At 45.4% G+C, this 14450-nt stretch overlaps 1 protein-coding gene across 1 annotated transcript; it reads left to right on the top strand.

Annotated features, from left to right (window-relative positions):
- Positions 1–3049: 3049 nt before the first annotated feature.
- LOC306775062 (Krueppel-like factor 15) lies at positions 3050–7241 on the top strand. The gene is made up of 3 exons (XM_079265283.1): positions 3050–3188; positions 4589–5763; positions 7005–7241. Exons 2-3 carry the CDS (start codon positions 4658–4660, stop codon positions 7171–7173), a joined length of 1275 nt encoding a protein of 424 aa, XP_079121409.1. The 5' UTR covers positions 3050–3188; positions 4589–4657; the 3' UTR covers positions 7174–7241.
- The last annotated feature ends 7209 nt before the right edge of the window (positions 7242–14450 follow it).

The raw sequence follows: 14450 nt of genomic DNA, 5'->3' as shown, positions 1-14450 counted from the left end.
CCTCGTTCTTCTCAGTGACAGGTTGTGTTTTAAGGTTTCAGACAGCGTTCTCAAGGCACAGTGATGAGATATGGATGAACGCGCTGCTTTAGTTGCAGTCCAAACTATGCATTGTGGGTAAAAATCAGGCTATGTTCATGACATGTATGAAGTGAGTGTTTTTTTTCATATATTCTTGTATGGGAGCAATATCCTGCTGTGTCCTGTTGCTAAGAAACCACACTGGAGTCTTGACACTCCTTCTGCGGCGCATTATGCTTACAGTCCTCTCACCGGAGGCTCTCTATGGAGGATCAGTTCGAGTCAGCATGGAACAGCTGAATGACACTTATTAACCGATAGACCCTTTGAAGAAAAGCCAACTTGTTTGGAACTCATATGGATCAAGGTCCATGACTGAGATATCCTTTTAAAGACGAATCTCTCTACACCCTCACCCACTACTGTTCCACCTCTGGCACCATGATTCATATCAACTCGACTTGTCAGCTCGTCTTCCACAGCAACACGATCTCACTCCTCACAACTCGTGGAACAAGGCAGCTTGTTCAGCGGCCCTATCAAACTACGACGCTCTACGTGCCCCTCTAGCGCCAGTTTGGCATGTGTCCATTGTTTAGCTCGTTACGTGCATACGCTGTCTTTTCAAAAGGAACTTCTGTGTTCACAGGAAACTACTTGGTTAGGTTTAAGGCAACCAAACTACTTGTTTAGATGTTGGAAAAATGTGTGGTTTGGGTTAAAATAAGTACTCTTGTTTTATAGTAATATAATATGGTAATATAATTTAACAAACATAGTCCTGTTGATTTTAACGTCAGTTAAAACTTGTCAATGTTGACGTTTGGTTTCACACTGGACACAAACACCAGCCTCCTGGGTGATCGTCCTTATTAGTATCACCTCACCTGACTTCCTCCTTCACCCGCCGTGAATAGGCCACTTAGAGCCTCATATTTCTTTATTTTTTTATTATTTTGATCTTTTATTGTTTTATTTCATTAATTTATTTGTTTATTTTTAACGTATCCAACGGTTGACGTTGTCACGAGTACTCATAGTGACACATGTATAACAATACATTACAATAATAATCACTTTTTTGTTTGGTTTACAGGACTTCTTGTATATATTTAGTGGAAGAAATAAAAAAAGTGAATTCATGGATTATTGTTTTTAAACCTCGACATTGATTTTTAGAAAATGTGTAGATTAGTTTGAGGTTTTCAATAAATCATTTTATTCCACTGGATTCAGAAACCTTCATTCAGAGAGTGAATGTAGTTTAGGATGACTGTAACATCTTGTGTGTGCTTGAGTTTATTGAAATGTCCTGTTGGTGTTGAGATTCACCGTCTGGAGTTATCTTTGTGCGGCTCTGCTGAACCACCAGAGGGCCCCTTTGTGTAACGGACCGGCACAGAGGATGTCTCTTAGAGCACCTTTGTACTTTAGAAAGTTCCTCGTGCTTGTATGAATAATAGAGGTTCTCCCAAAAGAACGAGACCAGTGAGGATACTGTTTGCGTAGGCCAGTCATGCAGTCGTGATTCATTTTTAGTACTTTTGATTCTTTTGAAGATACATTAAAACATTTGTGTTCACCTACATCTTAATTATCTTCATTGTATCCACTCTGTGCTCCAGCAATGGAAAACTCAAGTTGTACTTTTTGTACTCACAGAACATTTATCTTTAATAATAATAATAATCTCTGTTTCTCGAAGAAATGTCATTGGCAGAAGCCCGGAGACGATGATTACATTACTTGTTCCAGGCGATACACAATCACAAGCTTTTATCCACAGGTCAGTCGTCCCAACATGAATTACCGTGACGCTGTGTTTCCTGTTGTCAGTGGCAAACAGAGCAGGGCGTTCTGCAGTCGTCCAAACCCTGCACCTCACAAAGAAGCGATATCTGAGATGTGAGATAAGTAACTAGAACCGATAGAACACGGGACTGAGAAATTCATCTTGGAGGACAGATTTCTTCCTACAGTTTCTAAATGTGTTTCCACCTTCACAATAAACGATATTGCATTTTATGAAACAACACAGGCCCTCTGCAAACATGCCTTTAAAATGAATACAAATGTATTCAAACTGACCAATAGCCGCAGCATCGACTTCAATGGACTGGTCTCCCTGGACTTTTGCCTCAAGGCCCCTCAGGGCCCCTTACAGCAGCTTAAAGCAGCCACGCAACCACATTGATGATCCATGGCAAGGATCAAGGCAACGAGCTCTCTGTCAAACAGCGGACGGGTTGGCCTGGTTGTATCTTCTAAGGAGAGTGACACGCAACAGGAACCAAACACGGCGCCTTGTTATCATGTGTTGGAGTTCCTGGGAACAGAAATCCAAGCGCTTTGCAAAGACACAGCCTGTTAGGCTAACATTGGACCATGCAAAACATTTTGGAGTAGTTTATCAACTTGACGAAGAGAGAAAAATGGAAAAAGTAAGCATGAAAAACACACACTCTCTTGTACACTTGAATTTTGATATTTTTGAAAACATTTTTCTACATCTGTGGACACTTCCTGAATGACTCAGTCAAGACAGAAGAAAGTCAAAAGGGCCCCTTGAAGTGTGGAGTATAATGGCTTGCGCGCACGCACACACACACACACACACACACAACAGAGGTCTGGTGAGTCCTCTTTGTAATTGTTATAGCTTATTTATGTTTGTAGGAGCATAAGGTCTCAGCCCTGACTTGGGAATCAATCATTCCTAGTATTTATGAGCATAACTGCTAAATGGTAAACTGTTGCATTACGTGGGGTTTACATCATTTTGTCTGCGAACGCCACCGAAAAGGGCCACACTGTACCGTGTTCACTCGTTGTAACGCGATCTCCTCCATCAACACATGGCGGTCAGAATTTGTCGAGCGGTAACCAATCGGAGCGCCCCTTTTAGGGCGAGCCTCCGCCGCGCGCGGCCAATGGGAGTCGCGGAGCGGGACCCGTGCCTCCGAGTTGTGCAGCAATGCCGTCATGTGACGCTGGGAAAAAGAGGAATGCCAACATGGACCCGTGGCAAGGACGGGATGTGAGTGTGCGACGACAATAACACGACGGAGGGCGGGAAAAAAAAGAAAACAGCAACTATATGAATACATAAAGAGCCCGTCGACGGCGCTGCTTTTCCCTCCGACCGAGCCTCTTCCGAACTGCACACGGTAGGTCGAGCCTAATGTCCGGGGTGCAACTGCTCGGCTCGTCCGGAGTGACGGAGGAGTATAAATAGAACATTTCTTTTGACCCAGCCGAACTTGAGACTCGTGTATTCCTCTGCGGGCGCAGTTGTATTCAAGGCGGGTTGCCGTGTTGCCGACCGCTCCTTCTTCTCGGCGTTTCTTTTTGATTTTGTTCCGCTTTCGAGCCCGATCGGCTCTGAGCAAACACGGCTCGTGGTGCGCGTCAGCGCGGGCCGTGTTTACCCTGCGCCATGCTCGCGCACCTCGTGAAGTGCGAGGCCCCGCTGCAACATGTGCCCGACGGTCTGACAGCGGCTACAAACATCCGCTCTCCATACATAGTTCCATAGGAGTTCCTCAGCGGGGTCAAATCCATTTGTTTTCCTGTGTGAGGTCACGCTGCCAGGGCTCGCCCAGCAAACTACACATTCACTTCAAATATGCTTAGGAACTTACACCGCCAAATGATTTGCCAATACCTCTTTAATTAGTGTTTAATTTCAGTCACTTTTGAATTTATTTTTTTTACCACTGCCTCACTTTATATCGGCTACATATGTATATTTAGTGAGATAATCACTGGCACTAAACGGTACCAGACCAGTGCTAGAAGACTATTGTGGCCCACATATAAAAATGGCCGTTTTTTAATAAAGTTAATTATAGAAGGCTCAGGGGCAAAAGGTTCAAGGGGGCCCCTACGTTTGAAAATATCTAATGTCAAACTGAAGTGGTCCGGCTCTAACTCCGGGTAGAGCTGGTTCAAGGCTGGATTACCAACTGGCAAAATGGACAACTATCCTGGGGCCCCCAGCCTCTCAGGGCCACAAAAGCCCCCGGTTCTCCACATGTCCATTGGTTTTGATTATCCGATTCATTGCACATTTGTTAAAGATATATGCACCACTAAAGTACACGACTAACTCCAGGCATGAATGATCGATTACCAACTCAAAAACATTTTCAACCCACATTTTTATTTCTAGATAAAGTTTTATTTTATCAAATTACCACAAAGTTGTGTTACATTGTGAGATGACTACTTTGTATGTGATTGCCAACATTTGCTACATTCAAATGTATTATTGTTGGATTGTGTCGGTATTGCCAAATATTCTTATCAGTGTTGTGATTTCAACCACATCACCCAACCCCTTAGTTATGGTTTAAAAAAGAATATAATTTTGTATCAAAGTGGAAAATAGTTTTTGGCCCGTCAAGTAAGCAAACTAGAAAACAGAATTTAGAGAAGCACTTGCCTGTAGAATAAGTTACTTCTTACTTACTGCCTGTAAAGTTTAAAGTCCTTGAGGTAAATAGCTCGTCATGCTTTCTCACTTTCTGCTGGGTAATAAGATCCAATCTCAACGTTGCCCTTGCAGGTTCTTTGTGATCCGACCTCTGGATAGTGTTTCCTCAACATCCTCTCCTCCGCATTCGGCCCCGGATCAATGGTGTCTCTCAGCAGCAGACCGCTGAGCTTGGAGAATGACCTGTTCAGGGACAGCAGCAGCAGCAGCCTGTTCTCCCTTGGCCTGGGAGACGGAGCCCGCAGCGAGGGGGGCAGCTCGGCCTCCTGCGACAGCCCCGAGGCCGTGGACCTGGGGGCTTTGCACGGCTTCGGCCCCGGAGAGGAGGAGGAGGAAGACGAGGAGGAGGACGATGACGACGACGATGGGGCGAGTCTGCATATTTTCCTCGGGGCGGAGGGAGAAAAGGAGCCGCCGAGCCAGGAGCCGAAGCTTCCGCACTTCCCTTTCCAACCCACTTCCCCGTTCTCCCCAACCCTGGAGGACATAGAGGAGTTCTTGAGGGAAAAGATGGAGCTGGTCAAAGAGCGGCTACTGGTCCCAAAAGAGGAGGCCTCCCCTCTACCATGCAGTGGCTCCCTGTCCTCCACTGCGCCCCCAGCTGCTTCCTCAGACACTTGTAGTGACCCAGGGACTAGTCTGGTCTCTCAGTGCGCTTCAAACACCCCTCAGAAGGAACAAAAGAGCCCCAGCCCCGCTGACATTTCCCCCTTTGCCCGAGCTAACTCCTCGTCTTCCACCTTAACCCCGCCAATGCTCCTGGGTGGTCCGCTGGTCCTCCAGCTCCAGCACCTACCTGTGGCCCAGCCGCCGACCCCGGTGGGCTCCCCGCCCGGGGCCCAAAGTGGCATTTGGCTCACTCATCTGATCATGGGGCTCCAGGGTGCAACCGGACAAAACCTCACCCTGCTGGCCCCGCAGGTGCCCTCCGCCCACGCCGCCTTGTTATCAATACACAGCGGAGATGGCAAGTTGGCTGACCAGAAGTACGTGAAGATCGCGCCGCTACCCATCACTATGAGGACTCTAGCGATCACGGGCGTGACTGGGATCGGGGGCCAGGGCAACGGCCTGTCGAAGGCCGTGGCCCCCCGGGTGACCAGACTAGCGCCTACGGAGAGGGTCCACAAGTGCTCCCACCCAGGCTGCGGGAAGATGTACACCAAGAGCAGCCACCTGAAAGCTCACTTCCGCCGGCACACGGGCGAGAAACCCTACACGTGTAGCTGGCCCGAGTGCGGCTGGAGGTATGTGTACCGTACCAGGTTTAACAGCAAATACTAAGTTTAAGATGAACGTTCTCAGGGGATTCCCCCACTGGTTGATGCTAGAGGCCGCATTGGAGGGGCGGGTCTTTCAGCTCGTGGTGAGATCATGAATCACAATCCAGAAAGCTATGAGTTTCATTTTTATAATTTCTCAGTTGTCTTTCCGATAAATGTCACCAATTGTGATTAAAAAAAAACCATTGCAAACTTAACTTTTAGAATTGTACATTCAATTCACTTTTTTCATTCCATTCAGGGAACATTTGAGGGCATTATATCATGCGTTGGTGAAACCAGTACGGTCATCTAACAAGTGATGATTCTAGGGCTGCGGCCTACTTTGTAATATGTCAGCAGAAAGAAGTGAGGGAGAGTCCATAAGGACTTAAGGAAAGACAAACGTGTTGCTAACGGAAACCGACTGCACTCCGGATGTTGTTTGTGGTTTTCAATTTATCCGTAGTGAACCATTAAACGGGGGACGTTGTCGACGCCCGAACGGTGCGCCGCTTTAAACATTCCTGAAGCAAGGAATTGTGGAAGGGGTCCTCAAAAAGCCGACTATGTTGGTATTATTTAACAGGGTATTCATTAGGGCTGTAACGGTTCACAAAATCCACGGTTGGGTTCGGTACGATACAGTGGAGCCACGGTTCGGTACGTTTCGGTACAGTAGAAAACTATAAATGCCAGAGAAATGTACTTGATTTTAAAATATATTTATTCATTACAACTAACATCATGAAGTTATTCTTTGACTTTGAACAATGATGGAACTATACCTGAGTGACCCATCTTCTGAGGTGTCTTCTTAGCAACACATAAGCATAAAAAACAAAAACTGCTCCTTAATGTTATGTAGTATGTTACTTACATCTTGTATTGTTACTTACATCTTGCAAAAGAGATTTTTAATCTCAATGGGACTACCTGGTTAAATAAAGGTTTAAAAAAAAGAATTTTGTTCAAACGTATTCGGTTCGTCATGCGTACCGAACCGTGAGCCTCGTACCGAACGGTTCAATACGCGTACCGTTACACCCCTAGTGTGGGTCTAGGACTCCTAGCCATGCCTTGAAAGCCACATTAGCGCACGTAGGTGGACACTGGACACTGGTGTTCTCATTGTCGATGGATGAATTAGCCAGTGGGCTTAATGTGGGCGTCTCCCTCTTTGTTGCCACGTTCCTCACTCCACACTCCCGCTCTTGTGTCGCCAGGTTCTCCCGATCCGACGAGCTGTCCCGCCACCGGCGCTCCCACTCCGGCGTCAAGCCCTACGAGTGCTCCCTGTGCGAGAAGAAGTTCGCCCGCAGCGACCACTTATCCAAACACACCAAGGTCCACCGCAGCTCCAGGCCCAGCAGGATTATCAGAGCCACTGTGTGAGACGCCTTCAGCCACGTTCGTCCTGCACACCGCACCCGGCACCTGGCTTTGACGAGGGGGGGGGTCCGGGTCTCCCTCAGGACTTTTGGTGCTTTCACGAGCAGAACTTTCAGAAGACTGGTGAAAGGCTGGCGGCCGTTATTCCACACACATTTCTCTCCTCCCCGCTGTTTGTCCTTTCTGAGCAGCAGCTCGTGGCATCCTGAGCAGCCACCTCAGGGAAAAGTCAGCTGGAAGTGGATTCCCTTACAGTCGTACAGAGGCCCATCTTGCAACCACTGCTTGCACTACTGTTACCAAGCTACCAGGTGCTGTAGGCGTAGGGTGGCAACCAGCAACAGGAGCGGCTGTAATTCAATACCCCCCCCCCCCCTTTCTACTTTTGTGATTGCCCTTCTTCCTAAAGTCAAACTTCAGGGTCCACACGGAGAGAGCTCCCCAGCATTTTTTTTTGTACGTTATGAAAGTAAAAAAAACTAAAAGATCACATTTATTGAATGAGTTCTGATCGTATGGACGCGTTCATGTGACAGGTAATCGCTGTAAGTATGAAATTGTGATTAAAGCAGCAAAAATACTTCTTTTCAGAGTAACGGTTCACTCTGAACGAAAGGTGCGACTCTCGATGTTTCGGAGCAAACGCCGAGGCGTTGTTTTCTGTCGGACTAGAATTGTGGGTCTCCTCACAGTTTGGCCAAGCTGAGGGGGGGGGGGGGGGGCGGGACCTCCGACGTTATTATGTACCCGACCCAGGCCTTCGTTGCATTCATCCAGTCGTAATCCACCACTGTTTTTTGACCCGTATGCCTTTTTTTCACAGCCCCAGTACGCACTAATCTCTATTGATGCCTTTGTCCGTATCACGAAACCAACCTCACTTGATCCTACTGTTATCATATGACTGCTCTTATTTAACTGTGATCCCTGAACCGGGGGCCGCCAAACCAGAAAACCCTGTTCTGGCCCTCTGGAGAGCGTGAAAACAACGCCCAGGCTGCGTGAGAGTTCATAAGCTCTTTGTTGTCTGAAATTCTCTCTGAATCATTGTGCAGCCGACTTACGGTGCCTCCAAAAGTTCTCGGCCCGTACGCGATACTTTGGGTCGACGGTGCAGAAGTGATGTGAAAACACTGCTCTTACTCATTTACAGCAGCAGGTACTGTAAAACGTGTGTCTCTGTCGGATATAGCAGCAAGAAAAGCTAATAGTTTTAAACAGCTGGGAAGCCAGCTAACATCTACTCAATCATGTGTACTAGCAGAGTCATGACAATGTTATAATGTGTACTGGACATAAAGGACGAAGATAACATGTACAGCTTCTAGCTTTTATAGAGATGTTTTTTTATCGGTGAGCATTTTTCAATCATTGCATTAAGCTATTCAGTCGTGTTGCCGGAGAGGTCTTTTGATTGTAGCGCGATCATTCTGTGGAACGTCAGACTGATTACGGTCATCTACCCATTCACAAACCGTTAAGACGAGTCCGCTGGTCTCAAGTGCACTTGCGTTAGTGGAAGGTGAGAAACAAGTCATTGTGCTCTTATGGCAGTTCCATATCATGTTTTGGAACAGTAAAACGCCTAAAAAAAAGAAGAAATGTTCTCAGGAAGGTTAGTCCGTCACTATTATGATTTGAAGCTGATTGCTAATCTACCAGCGCTTCACCCGAAGAGGCTGCGTAGCCGACGCATTCACATCATCTGTTGTTGATTGAACCCAAAGGTAGAGCACTTCTGCATGTAGCACACGGCCACCACCCTCATATCTCTGTCTCTTAGCAATATGGATATGTTAGGTTTCACTTTTCTTGAAATAATACAACAACCACGCTGAGCAATGTAGAAAGCCGCTCAAAGCCGACAGCCGGGCAGACGTGTTGATCCGTCTGAACCGGTGCAGTCTTTGTGTCTGAGCCTCCCCGGGCTGCTTCTACTGACCTACATCCAGACCTGTATTCCCTAATCGTCATCCAATTCTCTCTCTTCTCTGCTTCTCTCTCTCCCGCCTGTGTATCTGGTTGAACACGGGCAGGGTTTTATCTTTGTTTGTTTTTGGAATACCAGATATGCTATTTTCCTATTTACACAAATAAAAAAAGCAAAAAAATGAAAGTGCTTCGCTTTGTAACGCACAGTTTTAATAGGCTCGTTCAAGATGACCTGACCCTCGCCTGGACAGTCGACGAGAGCAGGCGGTGGCAGCAAAACAACTGCAGTCAAGTCGGACAGTTTTCAGCCGCCTTCAAAAAGAATAAACAGGAAGTCAAAGAAATAGTTACTTCCTGTTAGATCCGATCTGTAGGCTACTTGTAGTTTACAGACCTCGTTTGGATTCGTCCAGGTGTGTTTGTAAATATATATTGATGTGGAAATGTTATGTCTGTCTGTGAAACACTTTGCTGCTCGTTTTGATATATTATATAAATAAGCTTTATTATTATCAACCACACAGGATGTTTTTAGATTAAACCTTTGTTGCACAACATGAGACTGATGGCCAACAATCGAGCGTTAAGTATTACAATTACACACAAAAAACAGGAACTACAAAACGTGGTGTTTGTTGTCAAATCTCAGAGCCAATCAGCTCTTTGATCCGGCGACAGCCAGGCGTTTCCCATCATGCATTGGGTCATGCAGTGTGTGGAGAGCAACTCGATCTCGTGAGGTTATCGTTGACCACGTGTTCATGACGTCAGGGCAAGTCGCAGACACAAATCGAACCGGCATGCATTGTGTGCCCATCGCCGCTGGCTCATCTCGAGCTGAGGTGAGCTGTAGAACCACGTGTCCTCTTTCACGCGACACATGTTCACTCATAAGAACGCTGAATAGCGCAGGTCTAGCATTTCAAAAACCTACAGTGAGAAATATATAGATTGTTATGATGCAGTTCAACGCATAAGATATAAGAATTGAGAAATCCTGACACATTAACAGGCTTTCTGTTATTTAACTGTATATGACACTTGTACAAAATTCAAATATATTGCAGGCAAGACAGAGCAGTTTAAATGTATTATAATTACCCTTCATTTCATCCAGAAATAAACCAGAAATGTTTTATTTCACTTTTAGTTTACGCGCTTCCTGACCTCATCCTCCGTACTCCACCATAAAAAGTATCGTTTTTTTCTCGTGTAGCATAAAGGGACTATAACCTGCATTTGTGTTGTGCAAAACTGTGTTGTAGAAATGACAATAAAGCAGAAATGAACCTCTAAATACTGGTTAGCTTGTGCCATCATGGCAGACAGTTACTTGCCTGCCCTCTCTACGCATTTATCCGGTGAAATGACGCCAATCTGAATTCCCTGCAAGATAACCACATCAAGGAATCACACTCACACACACACACACACACACACACACACAAAATAAATGCTGGAGGCATCTTTCAATGCTGATCTGACTGCTGCAGTGTGGTTGCAATATCTCTCGGCTCAATACAGACGGCGCAGAGGAAGTTCGAGCTCAATCTGCACGTGTATTCTGTGGATTTCTGACTGTTGGTGCTTTCCAGTTGTGTTTAACACCCGAAAGGAAACGGGGGCTGGCTTCAAAGCAAAGAAATGTGCGTCGCTGCCTCCTTTCCCGCGGCGCTCTCTCTCTCTCTCTCCCGGGGCTTGGAGCAGGCAAGTGAAGGCGCTCATCTGATTGGTCCCGTGTTGTTTTGAACTGTCGCTGAAGCAGGAGTCTGAGGAGAAGGGGGGCCGGTCAGCAGGGCGGAGGGGAGAGAAGGGGCTTTCCTGTTGGAAATGAAACGTGGCCACAGGCTGTAATGTAATAACAGAAGCCGACAACAGTTGTGACCAGAGGTTACTGTCGGACAGAGAACTGGCCTGTCTTTACGAGGAGCATTACAAGGACTGAAGAGCAGAGAGCCACCGTGACTTCTTATTTTATTGGATTAGTTTAGAGCCTATCCTTCATCAATTCATCAGAAACGTATTTGGGGGAATTTATGAAATGGTTTTTCCCTCCCTCTCGTTTATTCTCTGGCCTGGTTGGAAACTAAACTGAATTAATAGGGATGCGAAAAAAGCAGCTCAAGAGAAGCTTAAAGCTGCACTGATTAAAATTCCTTATTTTAATAATGGATCTGAAACGATGTGCAATTTAAGAGAGACTGCTTGTAATAATTACAACCTAACTGCAGTTCCCCTCAGCCTCACCATTTCACACGGATTGTGTTTTACAGCTCACAACTTCTACCCGCCCACATGCAGCACATGGCCGACAGACACAAGACCAACTGGTGATCATAGTGGAGCAGTTAACAGCGAGAGAGGCAGGTGGAGACCAAACAGAGCGAAAAGGAGAGTGAATATTGGACACGCGTACAGTGACACGCGACACGTTGCACATTAATGTTCTGCATCTGCAGGACGGATGAATGGGAGGGGACATGAGAGCCCCATGAATTCATCTTGCTTTATCATGCTCATTTTAAGGGTCGTACTTTTGGGTTTCTACCACAACAAGTTTACATGCTTTGACTTGAAATAAAACTCATTATTTTTCACTGTCTGTCTTAAATAAACCTGCATTCACCCGCTGTCTGAAACGCTCCAGGAAAAGCCCAGTCTGCTCTGAATGGCTTGCGAGAAAATGTTGCTGCACCTTTGCAAAGGTATAGGCCCAGTCCCAAAGTCGAAGGGTTTAAGTCTAAAGCCTTAAACCCTGAACCCTCTGGGACTTAAATGCTTGAGTGTGAGAGGCTGCAAAGGCTTCTAATGGTGTAAATACGAATGGGGCAGCACTTTGCTGCACCATGTAACGTTAAATGTAAAATTATGAGTATTTATTAGATATGTTTGTATTTGAATGTCTCATACGTTCTTTTCTCTCAAGATGAGAGGTAATTGTCAAATAATCGATTTATTCGTTTTTGTCAGAACAGCTGCAATAACAAAATGAAATGTTGGATGAATAAACCCCATGTGCCGCCCCGTGTTTACGTCACATTGCTATGAATTGTGGGTAATTTCCTTTACGCAAAGTCTGCAGAAATGCGGACTTACGGAAAGTGTTCATAAAAAGCTCAAATTGTCTGCGAGAGTTGACAGTGGGACGGTCAGCGGGCCTCAAAGTCCGTGAGTCCGTAAATGTGGAGATTGGGGGGGGGGGGGGGGCAGTATATTCTAATGAGAACTACTTGTGACAAAAGAACGGCCGTCTATTCTGAATGGCTTGGTTTGCGGGTTGGACTCCAGATACCCACATTTGCACAAGCACTGAATAGTCAAACAGGGTCTACAAGCGACTGAAGGACACAAAGACCACAACCGGAATGTAGCGCTACACATTCAGAATGACAGGGACCGAGAGTTACACACCTTAGATTCCCACAAGAATGTACGCTATATATTCAAGTCTGCAGCAAGTAAAGTGCTGGCGTCCAACAAATGTGCAGAATACATGAAGGCACTGTAAACCTGCAGAAGGTGTGAACAGGGAACCCTGAACACAGTAGATCTTTCTTCCCTCGGCTGTGACGAGTCACTCAGCCAGCAGGTCAATCCAGCACCACCACTGTATGAATCATCGGCCCTTTGGTCTTTGGCTTCGTCGTCTTCAGGGCTGAATAGTTTGAATGTTTCTGGCTGAATCCTATTTGGAATGCTGCTGTGCTCTGATTGGCTGCCATTTATAGAGCCAAAGATGTTTGTAGCTTTTCCTGCTGCTGCAGCAGCTAAATCTGCTTTAAATGCTTCTCAGTCTCAGTTGTGCAGGTGTTCCCTACTGATCTTGGTCTTTTTAAAATTTATTTTGCAAGTCAACAAATAGTATAGGATTCCGTCTTTCATTTAATCTCTGGTACCAAACAATGCTTGAGTTATTGAGTTAATGGTAGCAATTATTTTACTCTGTGCAATCATCGTGTGACACTGCTGTGATATGCTGCCACTTAGTGGTTCATCTGAACACATGCTTTCCATTGGAGGTGCTAATTGAGAAGATGTTACTTTATTTTGCTCAGGACATAGATTGCCTTAACCACTACAATGAGATTCATTGTGTTGCATGATTCCCAGTTGGCAATAAAAAGAGGAGGGAAAACAAATGATCATTGGTCTGAACCATAGTTTGATTTGATTTTTATAGCACGTTTCATTTAACAGTGAACTCAAAGTGTTTTGCATTGAAATGCATGTTTAAAAAACCCAGTCACTCAAAGAAAGCAAGGACACAACACCCGCCGTACAAAAGGTGATATTTTATACGCGCATGCAAGTTCATCTTTTTTGAAAAATGTTCGATTCAGTATATCGTGCGGCATTACAATTACGATCATTGCAGTTTGTATGAGAGAGTTGGTTTGTCCTCTATTATACAACTGTAGAGCAGTACACTGGTACACTTTCTTCATAAGGACGTATCACACAAACTGCCACCTTATTTATGTTCCCTACTGACTCTGAAAACGATTTATTTCTTTTGTGTGATTTCTTGCTTTTGAGTCTGTTGTTTGTTCTTTTTATTGAAACTTATCATTAAGCAGCTGTCTTGGCCAGGACTGCTTCAAAAAAATGTATTCTGAATCAGAATGGGAAATGTTTACTGATAAAATAAAGATTCAAAAAACAGAACATAAACCACGGACACACAGTCACACTACCGAGCATCTGATATATCGGTGAGGTGGGGCGCCTGCGCAGAGTTCACAGGATACTGAAAAGACAATGCCAACCCCTGCCGCAGCCTGTTCACCCTTCTGCTGTTCACTTCTGACCTCATCCTCCGTACTCCACCATAAAAAAACAATTGCATAAAGGCAGCTCGCATTGTGTTGCTGCAAAACAGTGTTGTAGAATGGCAATAAATAAACCTTGACTCCGAGAAAAGTTGATTTTGTGTAGGAATATGTTTGGTCATTTGTCAGTGAGTGGGTGGGTGGTCAAAGTTTGAAAATTGCAGAAACTATTATATACTTAGCTTGTAGGCGGTGCCATTCATATGCACATCACTGATGCAGCTGTTCCTCACTTTCTTCCAGGTTGGTTGTTCTGACAATAACCAAATAGCTCTCCCATGTGGACAGTCTGCAGCCTTCTGAGTGTGAAAGAGTTGGTTTACAACTAAATTCTATTAAATGATTTGCATTAAATATAGTAAAAGGAATTTGCCTTGTGTGTGATAGCCCCGTGATAGACTGGTGACCCTACCTTTGGCCCAATATAAGCTGGGATAGGCTAAAAATCCTAAAGAGAGTGAGGAAGGAAGAAATGCAGTATGGGAATATGAGGCTTTGGCATTAGAATGCTTCCCCACA

Source organism: Melanostigma gelatinosum (genome assembly GCF_949748355.1).
Source record: "Melanostigma gelatinosum genome assembly, chromosome: 3".
Lineage (NCBI taxonomy): Eukaryota > Metazoa > Chordata > Actinopteri > Perciformes > Zoarcidae > Melanostigma > Melanostigma gelatinosum.
The sequence above is the reverse complement of the archived record's forward strand: the minus strand, read 5'-3'. Positions and strand labels throughout refer to the sequence as shown.

Bases quoted from the DNA above. Each gene is read 5' to 3' on its own strand.
- LOC306775062 (XM_079265283.1), top strand. From the start codon at position 4,658: ATGGTGTCTCTCAGCAGCAGACCGCTGAGCTTGGAGAATGACCTGTTC. The intron at 5,764-7,004 runs GTATGTGTACCG...TTGTGTCGCCAG, and splicing joins TGGCCCGAGTGCGGCTGGAG to GTTCTCCCGATCCGACGAGC.